Genomic DNA, 15,901 nt, shown 5'->3' on the forward strand with positions numbered 1-15,901 from the left:
TGTAAAGGAGGAAACTATCAAATGAGCAAAGATTTTGAAAAGTAGTAATTTGTGTGATAGATGAGAGTTCAGGGAAAAGATGCCTCTGCATCTCTTATAATCTTGCAGGAAGTGTTGCAGTAAGCAGCAAAGCCTTACAAATGTCCAAACACACACCATGACCCAGCAATTCCATTAAAAAAAATTATCTAAGAAAATAATACAGATCCGAGAAAAAATTTAGTTAAAAGGATTTTCATTATAACATTATTTTTTTAATAGCCAAAATTATCAAGGACTGAAACAAAACGCTGCATATCCACACATGAGAATAGTTAATAGTCCTTAGAAACAGTGTTTTAGAGCGCTATGGAGAAATGATCACGAATTGCTAAGTGGGTAAATAGGATTACAAAACAGTATGCATTATATGATCTCATTTTATTAAACATATGTACAAAAAATATCTGGGAGATATACATAAAATATTAATATCATTATCTGACTAGGGGGATTATGGTATTAGTTTTATTTAACTACATTTTCTAGATCACTAGGAACACATACTACCTTTATAATAAAAAAAAATAAGATACTAAAAAAATTGTAAACAATACAAGAAGATAACGTTTCCTAGCCATTTTGTAATATTGTATGTTACTAGGAGATGCCACAGCAAATGAATGGTAAGCCTTTTCCTTGATAAGCTCTTAGTCAAAAATTATGTTTATGTGATAATGTGAACCTAACCCAAAAGAAAAAAAAGTCACTTTGTTGAGAATAACAGTAATTTTATGTTATTAGAAAAAGCACCCATAACAGCCATTATCAAAGTAGTCATTTTAGGGAATTTAAATTACAAATAAATGAAGACATTTATGTGGAATGATTTTAGGTTGTAAGTAAAAATGGATAAGGATTTACATACTTGAAGCTGCAGTGTCATAGGTAAAAACAGAGCTTTTATTTCCTTTTAAAAAGTGTTTGTTATACTCACTTAAAAAAAAATGTATTGGGATCCCTGGGTGGTGCAGCGGTTTAGCACCTGCCTTTGGCCCAGGGCGCGATCCTGGAGACCTGGGATCGAATCCCACGTCGGGCTCCCGGTGCATGGAGCCTGCCTGCTTCTCCCTCTGCCTGTGTCTCTGCCTCTCTCTCTCTCTCTCTCTCTCTGATGTGACTATCATAAATAAATTAAAAAAATTTAAAAAAAAATGTATTTCCTGTGCTACTCCTTGCCATAGCATAGATAAAGTGAAAGACTCTGTTCCAGATGGATAGCCAGATTCATGATTTTTTTCTTTAGGACACTCACTTCTTAGGAAACAAAGACCGAGCTTTCCATCTGAATTTTCACTTCAAACATTTCTTATTAAGAGAACATTTTAAAAGACTTTGAAATTTGTTTCTTAAAAAGTTATGCCTCTGAGTCCAATAAAATATCAGGTAGCTAGTATGTGTAACTAACACACACATGCATATGCACTGTTTTGTGCATCTCATTCATGGTAGGACTCATTCAAAACAAGTTAATGAAGTAATTTTTCCACTTCTAGACACATGTAAAAATAAAGAAATTACTGAAAAATAAAAATAATATCCTTGCACTTAAAACTATGTTTAGGTCACATTAAAAGGGATTCTTGAGGGGCGCCTGGGTGGTGACTCAATGGGTTCAGCGTCTGCCCCCAGCTCAGGTCATGATCCCAGGGTCCTGAGATCAAGCCCCAGTCGAGCTCAGTGGGGAGCCTGCTTCTCCCTCTCCCCTCTGTTTGTGTTCTCTCTCTCTCTTTCAAATAAATAAATAAAATCTTAAAAAAGGGTGGGGGGATTCTTGATTTAAACTGTGTTCCTAGAAAAATTTAAAAATAAAATGAAGCACAGGGCACCTGGGTGGCTCATCTGGTTGAGCATCTACCTGACTCTGATCTCGGCCTCAGGTCATGATCTCAGGGTCCTGGGATAGAGCCCCACATCAGGCTCCCTACTCAGTGAGGAGTCTGCTTATCTCCCTGTGCCCCTGCTCCCATTCATGTGCTCTCTCTCTCTTTCTCAAATAAATAAAATCTTTAAAAATAATAATATAATAAAATAAAATGAAGTACAATGTTATTCCAGTACTAGCCTTTTGAAAACTGTTTTCGGATTCAATATCAAATAATTAGTTTAAACACCGCATGCTCTCAATCACTGAGAGATATGACTGCCTATACATTTTTAAGACTATAAATCTCAAGTTTTATATTCTTTATAAATTAGGAAAAAATAAGGCATTTGTTTTTTTCCAACACTACCTGTTATTTCCATTAATATAGTGAGGTTATCATAGAAAGGCGCTACTTAAATCTGAATTGTCTATACACAAAGTGCCTATTACATAATTATATGTAAAATTCCTTTGTCAGCACATTGTATGGAAGATTGATGTACAACAAAACAGCTGGATTGAAAAACCTCTGTTGCTATCTCCTTTCTAATCATTTTCTGCAGTTCTTAAAGATTCCTGTTCAACTGAAGTCTTTATCAGACACCAAGTGAGTTAATGTCTACTGGAAAACTCTTTAAGAATATAAATGAGAAGGATATTCAAACCATCCCTCCTTCTTTAACCACAATTAGCTTAAATTCTGGATCTCAATTGTGAGCATAGTTTTAAGATTTTTCTAATCTATCCTTTAACCTGCTTCCTCCTCTTCTCCTCTGTATTTCCCTCATCTTTCTAATTTTAAAGTTGAAAGAGGTTTACATTTTTTTTTAGAAAAAATAGGGATGCTTTTTAAAACTGTATTCCCTTAACTACTCCTTACATCTACTTTCTAATCCCCAACTCACTTAATTAAATTCAGCGTGAATTTAAATTGCAATTAACATCTTTTGAGGGATTACATGTTCTAATCACAATTATGCAGTGAATACTTGAAACACATACATTTTGTTATATTATCTGAAATGCAAATTGGGGTCCAAAAAGATGTTTAATAAAAATGTATAGTACTGAAGACTTTATTATGGAACCTAAGGGACTAGAAATGAGATTAAAAAGAGTAAAAGCAGTGATACAAGTACAAAAACAAATTGCTTCACCTCCAAAACCCTTGGAAATGGCCCCACTTGGCTCCCATTTAACCTAGCTTCATCACAGTTTAAAAACTGCCTTCCAAGAAGTATTATTAACTAAACTGAATTTCATTTTTTCCTCAAGATTAGTAATTCAAAGGGTTTTTTTTTCTTTTTATATTTTATGTATTTATTTGACAGAGGAAGAGAGGGAGGGAGAGAGAGAGAGAAAGAGAAAAAACACAAGCAGGGGGAGCATCAGGCAGAGGGAGAGGGAGAAGCAGATTCCCTGCTGAGTGGGGAGCTGTCATGGGGCTCAATCCCAGAACCCTGAGATAAGGACCTGAGCCGAAGGCAGATTCATAACTACCTAAGCCATCCAGGCACCCCTTCACAGGGTCATAAATGTGAGACAATGCATACAATTCTACAAGAGCAAGAGATAAAAACTCTTTTTCTGACTTAGGAATTACTAATAAAGTGATTTAACTTCTTTTACTTTATTTTTCTGTCAAAATATCACTTCACAAGCAGAAGAAAAAAGTGACATTTATTAAGCATCTTCTATATGAGACAGCAGGTGTTATTTTACTTAATTCTTAAAATAACCCCATGAGGTAAGTGTTACTCCATTTTACAGATATGAAAAATAAGCCTCAGGAAGGTAAGTGGTTGAGAGAAATAAGGAAATGAACAGGGGTAAAATCAGAACTCTTAAACCCATGCTCTTGTAAAAGGATGGTAAAAAATGTGAGGCTCAAGAGGAAAGCCTAGGAAAAAGCAGCTGTCTTCAATTGTCCATTTAACTACTATAATCCTCTCAGACAGGCTGCTGGGATTTCAGTAGCCCAAGAAGATACCTTCATCTCTGGTGCAAGCTTGAATAGAATGTTTCAAGAAGTTTCATTCTTGTTGCTCTCAGAGCTCTTTCTGCAAATCCATAGGCTTGTTGAAAGCCAGGTTTACCTCACTGTCTTTCCACTCAGTGTCTGGTAGTCATGACAGGCTTTATCATGAAGAAAAGATCTGGTTTATTAATTTATGTCCTATTTCCTTCTGGTGACTTTCCTTTTTTTAAAATTGAAGCATAATTGATATATAATACTATATTAGTTTCAGGTATACAACATATTGATTCAATATTTGTATACATGGCAAAATAACCACCACATTGTCTAATTACCATCTGTCAACATATGAAGTTACACAAACGTCTTTTCTTGTGATGAGAACTTTTAAGATGTTCTCTCCCAAAAACTTTCAAATAGGTAATATATTTATTACTGACTATAGTCACCATGCAAAAAAAAAACAACAACAACAACACCTATAGTCACCATGCTGTACGTTACATCCCTACGACTTATTTTCAGTTGATCCTTGAACAACATGGTTTTGAAACTGCATGATTCCACTTATAGATGGATTTTTTTCCATAAATATAAGGGAAAATTTTTTGGAGATTTGCAACAATTCGAAAAATGCACAGATGAACTGCATAGCCTAGAAATAACAAAAAAAAAATTAAGAGAAAGTTGGGTATTGTAAGAATACAGTATATAATATGTGTAACACACAAAATATGTGTGAATCAACTATTTGTGTTATCATTAAGGCTTCCATTCAACAATAGGCTATTAGGAAAAAGTTTTACAGAGGTTTTTGACTATAAGGACATCAGTGCCATTAACACCCACATCATAGTATAAAGGTCAACTGTATTTTATAACTGCAAGTAACTTTATTATTGGATCTTCAAGGTCTGTTTGTGCACATACTAGACTGTTAGTTCCAAGAACTTATTTTTAAGGAAACTAATGCAAATTCCAGTTCTGCCTTTCATGCCCTTAATATGTCAGCTTCTTGATAACTATTCACTATTCACACCATTCTCATATCAAATTTTACTAGTAAAAGAAGGACTAGTTATGCTGGCTCTTACTTTTTCCTTTGAGACTGTCAATACGAGATAATACCAAGTTACAAAGCTGCCTACCCACTCAGCCTTGAAAAACAGAATTAAAAAAAAAAAAAACTTGTTAGCATGGTTTTTCTCTTATTTATCCATGATCCATCCTCCTTGATCTATGTGACAGCAGTATGTCTAATGAGACACAACCTCTTACACAAGGATAGATAGGAACACAACCCAAAGATTGGAGGGAGGTGTTTGGGAAAGGAAGGCTGTATTTCAGTGTGGTTTACCACCTAAAACAGCCGTAAGATATGTAGGCACTAGAGGGCGCTACATTTAGCTTACGTAGTTCTGAATCAGCTCCACAACTTTAACCATATTAAGGCTGCTTCCAGGATGCCTGGGTGGCTCAGCGGTTGAGCGTCTGCCTTTGGCTCTCAGGTCGTGATCCTGGGGTCCTGACATGAGTCCCGCATCAGGCTCCCTGCAGGGAGCCTGCTTCTTCCTCTGCCTAAGGCTCTGCCTCTCTCTCTCTCTCTCTCTGTGTGTGTCTCTCATGAATAAGTAAGTAAAATTAAAAAAAAAAAAAAAAGCCTGCTTCCTTGTCTCAAAAATGGCTGTAAAATTAGTATCTACTTGTAAGAATTTGTGAGAATTAAATGAGACTATATAAATCATTAGCATAGTAAGTACATAATAAATATTAGCTATCATTAACTGTATTGTCATCAATATTATAGTACTAGGTGGTGAGAACCATTAATCAATGCCTTGCCAAATTAGGGATCCAGAAATAGAGATAAAATTTCTGGTAAATTTGGAAAAATAGAGCCAAATAATCATTTTAAGGTGAGAAGAAGACGAAGGATGGATCTGGGGATGTAAAGCAAACCTTTTTAAAAATGCACTTTTTTAATAATATAACTCAATGGTAATCTTAGAATCATAACCCGTTACATAAAATTCTTTGTTGATATTTAGGGATTTGTAAGACCCAAGAAAAAAGTCAACAAAGAAAATTTTTTTTTACCATCTTTGAGGAAAAAAAACTTGAAAGAAGGTGAAAGAAGTCTTATGGGGTGCGAGGGGAGAACAGAGGAGTGGGTCCTAACAATTCTAGTTTAGGATGGTGTTTGGAATAAAAGAATCATTCAGGGTGTGCATAAAATTTCCTGAAAAGCAAAGGGTGAATGGGGAACACAACTAGAGCAACAACATAGTCACTAGAGAGGCCAATGGCTTTCAGCAGGACAGAAACCAACTACCCTTCTGGCAAAACATTTGCTTCTTTTCCATAAAGCACATCTCAACCCAGTCATCATTTTTCCAACTCTGGCCTTTCAGAGTAACAGTGTGGGGAGGGTATAAAGAGGTGTGATGGGTTCGTGGAGGTGGGAAGGTGGTCAGGAGAGGCATAAGTTATCACTGGTGTCAGAGAGGTGGGAGAAGGAAAGTCAGTCAGCTTCACAAAGCTGCCAAAAGACAGCTTTTTTTGAGAGCAGTACTAAGTAAAGGCAAGAGAAAACAAGGTACCCTGGGATCTACAGACTTAAATCTGATTATGCTATTAGATTACATTATTACGTGGACCCAATTATTCAGTCAATGAGCATTTGAGGAATTCCTACTGTGTTTAAAGAACTGGGTTGGGTTTTTTTCTTTCTTTCTTTCTTTTTTTTTTTTTTGGATATAAAATGTGACTTTTGTCCTTAGTAATACTTAACCTAAAGGGACTATTGGATGTATCAAATCCACAGCTATTTTAAAGGAAACCTAGCATTGGACAAACGTTTATTTAAGCTGAATGGACTACACAGATTTTCTTCAAAGTAGACTTCGTTTAAAACAGAGTTTATTATTTACTCTGTGATGGACTTCTTTCACTGTGCAATGCCTGTATTAGGGCCAGATGTATAACTGTATTCTGACAACAGGCAGTGAAGCAGCCTGCACTGTTGGTTGATTAAAAAGGAAATTAAAAAAAAAAAAAAGCATACTCCTTTGACTATTCTCTACCTATCTCATGGTCTTATTGCTTCCTCTAATGCCCTTTCTTGAAAGCCTCAACAATTTAACAACTATTGCTCAAACTTAATGCATTATTTAAAATCCCATTATTAAAGAATGTAGTTGACTAGAGCTTCTCTTGATATATTTCTAGGTGTACATCAGATTCTGAGATTTTATATAATGCACACATTATATATAGCTATAGATATACAGAAATATGTATATATTCATGTGTTCACATATATATTCAGGCATATATATAAATATACACACATATCTACATACCCCCCCAACACTCCATATAGGTAACCAACTAAATAGGTAATATGAAAACATGTTATAAAAGAATTTTGCTGTAACTACAAAGAATTGCTTAGACAGAATTGGTTCCTTCTTCCTATATTCTGTATATGTAAGGTTAAATGCACAATTGCTTTTCAGAAGGGAGTCTCTTTTCTAATATAGCACATGGTATCTACCTCACACTTTAACACAAAGCTTTCAATGGAGTATTAAAATGATTAGTGGGTCATTTTTAAATCATGTGAATTCTTTTGGTATATATATGGTAACCATCTTACTAGCCTATGAATCCTATCCTATACCAAACTTTATATATTTGCTAACCTTAAGAAACTCTTGAAGTTCTTCCTTTTAAATCTGCAAAGCATTATTTAATGCAGGCTGGGCTGTGGATATGAAACACTCATTGACACTAATTAACAATGACCATCATTTCTCAATTTCTCAATGTGCCAGGTACTGTGCACACATTATCTTAACATAATTAAGTAAAAAAACACAAACAAGAGATATATTAAAATAATTCCCAACTATACACTGTCCCTTTTAATTAGTTTAAATAAACAAACATGTTAGACACAGTTACATATACAGGAATATTTGTACGTGTAACATACAAATAAATTTTCCAAATTTGGCATCCACTAAAAGTATTTCCAGAAGCTGTCTAGAATATTGGCCAACTAGATTTTCTTTTCCATTCAATTTTTTAAGCATTTGAAATATGGCTTATTATAAAACTAATTGTTTAAGAACATATGCTAACATTAACCCTTTAGTTTAAATAATGTCTATCTGAATATTTTTGTCTCAAATCTGGTTGAAGCTAAAGTCATTCTCATTTGTTGAGGGTTGGTAAAAAAAAAAAAATCTAGAGGAAAAGACAAAATCTTCAATCCATTGAAAGTATACAGCCATACATATTAAAATAATGGTCTGATAGTTGAAAATTATAATTGTTATAAAAGCAATTAAATATCATTATTATGGTGAGCATTTATGACTACTCTGTTAGACAAAATGATTTCTATTCATTATCTTCTCATTTGAAATTCGTATTACACCCATTTTACAGCTGAGGTAGATGAGAGGTAAAGTAATTTATCCAAAATTAGATAACTATTAGTAGAGCCAGAATTTGTACAGACATGTGGACATGAAAGCCAACACTCTTTTCACTATGATATGGTGTCAACATTAAAAACAGCTGAATAAAACAAACAAAAAACTTCAGCTGAAAACAAAATGCTACTGCAATTTGAACCACCACTCATACCTAACTCATAAACCCAAGAAAATACCTCCTACCCCACCCACCTCCACCCACTCCCAAAGATGGATTTTTGCAGTTTTCCAAAGCTGTATCAAAAATAAAGGAAACTAAAAGTGACATCAACACAAAATATAAATCTTTTAGCGCCTAAAAAAAAGAAATAAAACAAAAACAAAAAACTTTCCTATAAAATACAGTGGAATAAGTGAAGGATGAGTATTAGTAAAGAAGGTGCAAAAAAATGCACTACTGTGAGCACTCCACCTGGATACCAATAGAGCATCTCAGTTGAAAATAAATCAACCTAAGTGCCTGTTTTAGAAAACATTGCCATGTTCTCTATAGCAGTGTTAGGAAGGAAAAGCAAGCCCAGAAATTAATTAGGAAATGAGTGGTTTTACAGAGTGCTATGAGAGAAAAAGAACTTTCTAATAAACTTTCTCTCTATAGAGTGCAATCTTCCTACGGATTTCCTTCCCTCATTTACATATCTGTACAGGCCTATTCTTTTTTTTTTTTTCCCTCCAAGCCCCTTTGCCCTTTCAATCATGAAGCATATTACTCCACTGTCAGTGCAAAGCAGTTCCTAACAACAGGGAACCCAGCTGGGATAGGAAGAGGGCAGCAGGCTCATGCATTAACATAATAATCCAACTGTGTTCCCATAGGCCCTTAGGGCAGACAGCATATTAGGTAGGCCTCCCGTGCAGATCCTGGTGGAAGCTGCCGGCTCACCTGCCTATCAACCTGTGGCAGCTACAGCCAGCTCAATAGCACCAGCTCCTGCCAAGCAGTGGTGCCCAATTACCTTACTACAAAAGACAGAAATCCATTTTTCTATGTCTGTTTAATGTACTCAATGCATTTCCTTATTTACGATTTGAATCTACGTTTCTGCATCGTTTCCAGGGGATTGACTTATTGCCTTTTAACTTTTGAAAGTCTAGTTGTCTAAAGGCCATATTGCTGCAGTAGGCAGGAAATGAGACTGAAAACCAAATTTCAAATACCAAAGCTCAGGTTGGTAAAGCTAACTGCTTGGTCATCGGTTGTCTAAAGTGTTTTTTCCATCTATACAACAGAGGTGTGGGGAAGATCTGAATGGCTGTCATCACTATTTCCTTAAGGGGACAAAGGTGGGAGGAAAATCCAATACCAATGTTTTCTTGAAACGTAGGTTTTTTTATATTTCAATCCACGCATATTCTAAGGTTCCCACAAAGCATAAGACTTTGTGTACATTGATGCACTGACCCCCTTCATAAGGAAAGTGTATGGATCACTACAATCGGCCAAAAGAGTAGAGAATCACAAAAGACATGGCAAAATTATTTCTTAATCTTAAATTATCATTGAAAACTTAAAAAAAAAAGCAGGCCCATTTGTATGCTTTTTACTGTTTGCATATATGAAATGCGTGATTTATTTTAATGCTGCTCAGTTCCTGGAGTCTTTGATTTACTCTAAGTGTGGTTTTCTTTCCAAGCCATAACGCCTATCAAATAAGGAAAAGCCAAGGGGTATATTCCACTAAAAAGATATGTATACATGACAAGATCATCTTTAAAACATCATAAATAGATGTTTGAAAGTATAATTCACTTCACTGAATTAAATACAGTGGTCTTGTTCTTTGATAAAATTTCCCCTTACAAAGGTTGCAAAGAAAAGGCACAATCTGACATGTATAGGGAAAAAGTACTTTTTTAAAGTATTCCAAATAATGCTTTTTAAAAGAGCGTGAGGCTACCAATTTAGCTAGGGAAATACTTCCTACTGATCAAGCGTTCTTTGAAAAAAATGAGTTTCTAGAAATGTTGTATTTTGGCTTTTTGTTTTTTAATGGCTATTTTAATAAAAAATGAATCCTCCAGTCAAACAAAAGTGCATTTATCTAACAGTTCTATGAATTTTAAATGTTAGGAAACTAACACTATTACTTAAGCCAACCAACCTGATATGCTTTATGTGCACTCTAATAATTAAGTAAAAATTAAATATCAAGGGCCATATCTGCATATGGCACTGATTTTCACTGTCAAGGTTACCTCTGTTACCTTCGCATTAACAGTCTGTGCATTATGTTAACAGATGATGGTGACCATTCAGCAACTTGTCAGTTCTTTGGATTACTTCCATATACCAGACAGGGTTATATTCAAGGTAAATGCCCTCATCTTGAACAAATTTGTTTGCTCTTTATCAAACAACCCGGGGAAAATTCAAATAAAAGAGCAAAAAAAAAAAAAAAAAAAAAAAAAAACCAAAAAAACCTAAAATTTTCTTTTCTGTGAGTAAATCCTGAGCTGTTTAATGGTCTCTAAATAATATACTATAATATATGTTGATGGAAGTGAAAATACAAAATACTAAATCCAATAATAAATATTAATGCTTATATATGTGTTAAACAGCAAAATTATACACATCCCCTTCTTGATCTTTTGGGGATTCCAGAGGCTCTTTATTCTTCATAAATTCTTACACTTTGACAAAATGTAATGTATCTTCCAAGTCATTAAATAAAGAAACTTGATTTTTGATTAAAAAACAATAAACAACAGCCATGTAGTGACAGGATAAATGGTGGTCTAGGCTTCACCATTTTAATTCCTTCAAGGGGTAGGCTTCCACTCGAGGGTAAATAAAATAAAAGCATTTATATAAAATAGAAATCTAGCTATTCCATTAGTAAGAACTTGATTTTAACTCAAATAGTAACTTGTACAGCAAGAATAATTTAACCTCTGAGGGATGGCAGAGAAGGAAATAATGGAGCGAACTGCAGTGTCATTTCTAGCATGAGCAGTTCAATTTGAGATGCGGTTAAAGTTAAAACAAATAAAAACTAAACACAAATGGAGGAAAGTGTTATTTTAAATTTAGGTGGAAATACACAGAGGTAGAAAATGACACAAAATAATGCATAGTTATGTGTATGATAAACCAATTTTACAAACTGCTTCCTGCCCTCCCCATAGCAGTTTTTTTAGGCTGTATGTTCCTCTGTTTGAAATATACCATATCTTCATTTTGATTCCATAGAGCATTCCCTCCAGAGAATTACCTAGAAAGGACCCTCTTCTCCCCATGGAAAACTATTTGATTCTTGAGGACTTTACCTACTCAGTTCAATTTGGTAGTGTAGATATGACTTCAGAGGTGGTTTGCAGCTAGTATATTTTGACATTTCTGCCAAAGATAAGATTAAGTATGAAATATCAAAATTACGTGTTAAAATAGATGCCATTTTACTTTGTTTCTTCCTGAATAGCCCTTCAGCTGTTGAGGCACATACATTTTTCCCCAGGCAAAATCCCCAGGCTAAAATAACTAAGCCTCATATCTTCAGGAAACCCAGCTTCCCAAACATATTCTGAGGTATCTATCAGCTGTCGTTTCATTCCATATTTAATCATGTAAATGTTACTTGAAAAAGGAAAAATACTCCACTTAAAACATTTTTTGTTGGGCAGCCCGGGTGGCTCAGCGGTTTAGCACCACCTTCAGCCCAGGGTGTGACCCTGGAGACCTGGGATGAGTCCCACGTGGGGCTCCCTGCATGGAGCCTGCTTCTCCCTCTGCCTGTGTCTCTGCCTCTCTCTGTGTGTGTCTCTCATGAATGAATAAATAAAATCTTAAAAAAAAAAAAAATTGTCAACTGCTCATACTAGATATAATCCATGACAATACTTAATCTTCTATTCCTTCTGTTAAAATGCTGTTCTTTGTTTTAGCAACAGAGTAAGAAGTCACAAGGATTCAAGAACTAATCATTTTTGTACTCAAAATATAACTTTTCCTCCAGAAGTGCCTTCTTGAGTAGTGTGCTACCCTTCATTTGCCACTGGGGAAAGGACTCGCCCAACTGCTAAGATCCAATCCTATCACTTTGCAGTCTCAGACTCTCCAGCAACTTTGAGCCAAAGACCACCATTTTAAGCAGTGACAGATGTTCTGAAGGCTATTCCTCCAAAACTCAGGTAAGAACAAATGTTATTTTAGACGAACATAAATTTAGGAAACAAGTAAAAAAGATACATAAATAAGTAGCTCTTAAGATCTTTCACACCATCATAGATTAAAAAGAAATGTTTAAGACTTTACACTTAACCTCAAAGCTTTTAAAATTAAGAGAAATTAAAATGCATATTGAATCATCACAGTCTAACAAAGTCAACTTGATTTATGCCACAAGCATTTTTATTTAGCACATAATTCTATCACAAAAAGCTTATAGATTATTACCACAATACCCACTCAAGTATTAAATCATTACACATTAAGTTATTAAAAAGAATTTTTAAAAGAGAGCTTAAGGGCAGCCTGGGTGGCTCAGCGGTTTGGCACCGCCTTCAGCCCGGGGCATGATCCTGGAGACCTGGGATCGAGTTCCACATAGGGCTCCCTGTGTGGAGCCTGCTTCTCCCTCTGCCTGTGTCTTTGCCTCTCTCTCTCTCTCTCTCTCATGAATAAATGAATAAAATCTTTAAAAAAATTAAAAAAAGAGAGAGCTTAATTGCCTATTCTTACAACTTAACTCTTATTTCAGATTAGAACCCATCCTGGAAAGCTACAGACAGAATGCTGAAATAGAATTAAGAACCGAAAGGTGAAAAATAGAGAAACAAAACATGACAGGGTAGAGGAGGAGGTAATATGAAAAGAAACCTATGAATAAGGAAGATAGATGAAATAAATAAAGCAGGAACTAGAAAACTAACACTCTTCACCTCCTTAAATTTGATAATGCTTATTTTCTTAAAGCATAATTAACCACTTCTCCATACACAAGGTGGTGGGAGAGGTGCCTCAAGAGATGATACTTACAGTAATGGTTCATAAGGTAAATGAGAGGAGAGGGAGAAAGGTAGAGGGAGAGCACCAATAGCCAATGAGGCAACTCAAGGTGAATACATTAACAGGTTAGTCACCAGCAACACTGGCAACTTCAGAAAGATTAAAAAATAATAATAATAGGAGTCTTCTCCTTTGCAAATCCCTCTGCTAAATGTATGTATAGACACAAACATGTATATTTTGGGTGTTAGGGGGAAAGCGGAGGAAGCAAGAAACTCCTTGAAAGGCAGAAATAAGAACTGCCCCCTGAACCACGACAGAATGGAATGTTCCTTCTACCATTGGACCCTAGTCCTGGAACTATGACTCTCATTCCTTCAGATCAAATCCTGCTATATAACCAACTCCAAGGAAGTGACAATAACTTTGTGATACTGGGAAGTGTCTACTGGGACACTGTGATACTGGGAAGTGTCTAGATACTGGGAAGTGTCTACTGGGACACTGTGATACTGGGAAGACACTAGATACAAGTGTCTACTGGGACACTGTGATACTGGGAAGTGTCTATGAATAACTTGTCTAAAGTAAGCCATAACTTAGAAATATTTATGGTACAGTGGTCATAACTGACTCAACCCGCACTCAAAATAGGAAAACAGATAACCACTCTTGGGTGATAGTAAACAGTATTGTTGACAATGGGGCAGCCAGTAAAAGAAACACAGGTGTAAAGTACAAAAAACACTGATCACCCTTTGTCACTGAAGTAACACAAATTCAGCTCTTAAAAAAAAATACAGTTGCCTCTCTGGTTCTCTGTATAAGAAGCCAATTTTATTCTTGCTTCAATACTTAAATCTAGAAGCAAAGAGATAAATCAATTAATCCTTACAAACTGCTCCTAGGAGCTTCATTTTCCTCAAGGAGTTAAAAGAAGCCTTGACCACTACACAAAGAATATGAAATCTCTGTACTATATTGCTAACACATATCTCCAATTAGGTTTAAAGACATTTTTACAGCTGTTATGCCAAGTTTATATTACTAGATGTTAAAGAATGTGTTGTAGCACTTAAAAGCGCTAAAGCTGGCTCTTGATAACAATGGTTTATGATTATATCTCAAGGAAAGCAGGAATAAGGCTTTTACACAATTTTGTTGTTACATGATGATATTAAACAGAAACAAAAACAAGTGGCAAGGCCACCCAAAATCTTTTGTTCTCTTTTTTGATACTCTCATCTAGAGGCTAACATATCAAAAGTTATAATTAGATTTTTACCTATCCCTTGGAATAAATTCAGCTAAAAGCTTTTCGAGGCTTTAGGATTAAAAAACTCAAAACAGCAAATGTATTCACATTTTCTAAATCTATCTCTGTCTAAATAATGTAAAATTGTATGTATAAAGCAAACAGGTAAAGGATAGCAAGAATTTTTAATTAGTATTTCATTATAATACTAGTGTGAGAAGAAAGAGGTCAACTATTAATAAGGTACAGATTTCCCACCACTGGGATTTATTCTGAATTCATTTTAAGACCAGGAAGCTGTGATCTAAAAATCTCTACTCTAAAGCCGTTAAAAGTTGAAGTAATTGTACTTTTAAAGTAAGGATTGGGGTTTTTAAGAACAGCTCTTCATACATTAAGCCATGTAGTTCCTGACTATTAATTTGTAATTTTGACTTAGAATCCTAATGCCCACTTTTTAAATGATAAATGATTATACAATGGATAGCACATCTATTTTGGATAATAACAGTGCTTAGAGATTTTAATCAAGCACATGGGTTCCTTTTCATTTCTCTTTTTTGTTATGTACACATCTCAAAACCACACAAAAGAAAACATAACAAAAAAGAAATATATTCACTAAAATTTAAGGTTATTCCAACAAAAGGGTTAATTAGAGAAACAAATTTTCTCAGACTGCTAATAATGGGAATGACACATATTATGTGCCCATAAGTAATTCTCAGGTATCTTTGATCTTCAGCCCCACGCGGTTTCTGTTGCCTACCGTAGCCTGGCCTCTGGGACTCTCTCAGAACCAGACATCTGGCTACTTTGTTGTTTTAGACTAATCTCCTCCCAGGAGAGCTCAAGAAATGACACCAGGCAAGGAGGGTCCTGGCAAGGGAAAAAACATTACGGTATTAGCAGATTTTTTTTCGAGTGGACGAGAGTATCAAAATTGTCTTCAAATTTCTACAGGGGTCTTAGAAGCTCTTCTGTTATGTGGTTTTACTATGGTGTAATTTTAATAGGATATAAATATTATATCTCTTATAAGGCCCATCAACTATCTTTAAGAATTCACTGAAAGTGAATCATTGAATCAAACAATGTGTAGGAGAAAGTTGTGGGGAAAAATACAAAATAGATTAATTCTTCACCCATCTGTTAGGGTTGGGTGATGACTGATAAAACAAAGATTTTAATTGTCAGATGAAGGGTTACACCGAAATTGTGGGATAATGTCTAAGATTTGCAAATACAAATACAAATTAGGCCAACTCCCTATAATATTTCTTCTTTTAATTGGGAGTTTTGGAAAGAA

The 15,901-nt window shown here is 35.1% G+C and overlaps 1 protein-coding gene across 19 annotated transcripts in view; it reads right to left on the reverse strand.

The window, feature by feature from the left end:
- Positions 1-15,901, reverse strand: part of SLC10A7 (solute carrier family 10 member 7) — a 243,037-nt gene that overhangs the window by 187,500 nt on the left and 39,636 nt on the right. For 6 of the 19 annotated variants that reach the window (XR_005370809.1, XM_038558940.1, XM_038558937.1 and 3 more), the window contains exon 5: positions 15,362-15,471. The exons of the other annotated variants lie outside the window; for them this stretch is intronic. Coding sequence is in view for 5 of the 6 variants with exons in the window: in XM_038558940.1 (XP_038414868.1) it covers positions 15,362-15,471 (110 nt within the window). In the remaining variant the exon portion in view is untranslated. The remainder of the gene's footprint in view (positions 1-15,361; positions 15,472-15,901) is intronic. 19 annotated transcript variants of the gene reach the window in all.

Source organism: Canis lupus, chromosome 15 (genome assembly GCF_011100685.1).
Source record: "Canis lupus familiaris isolate Mischka breed German Shepherd chromosome 15, alternate assembly UU_Cfam_GSD_1.0, whole genome shotgun sequence".
Lineage (NCBI taxonomy): Eukaryota > Metazoa > Chordata > Mammalia > Carnivora > Canidae > Canis > Canis lupus.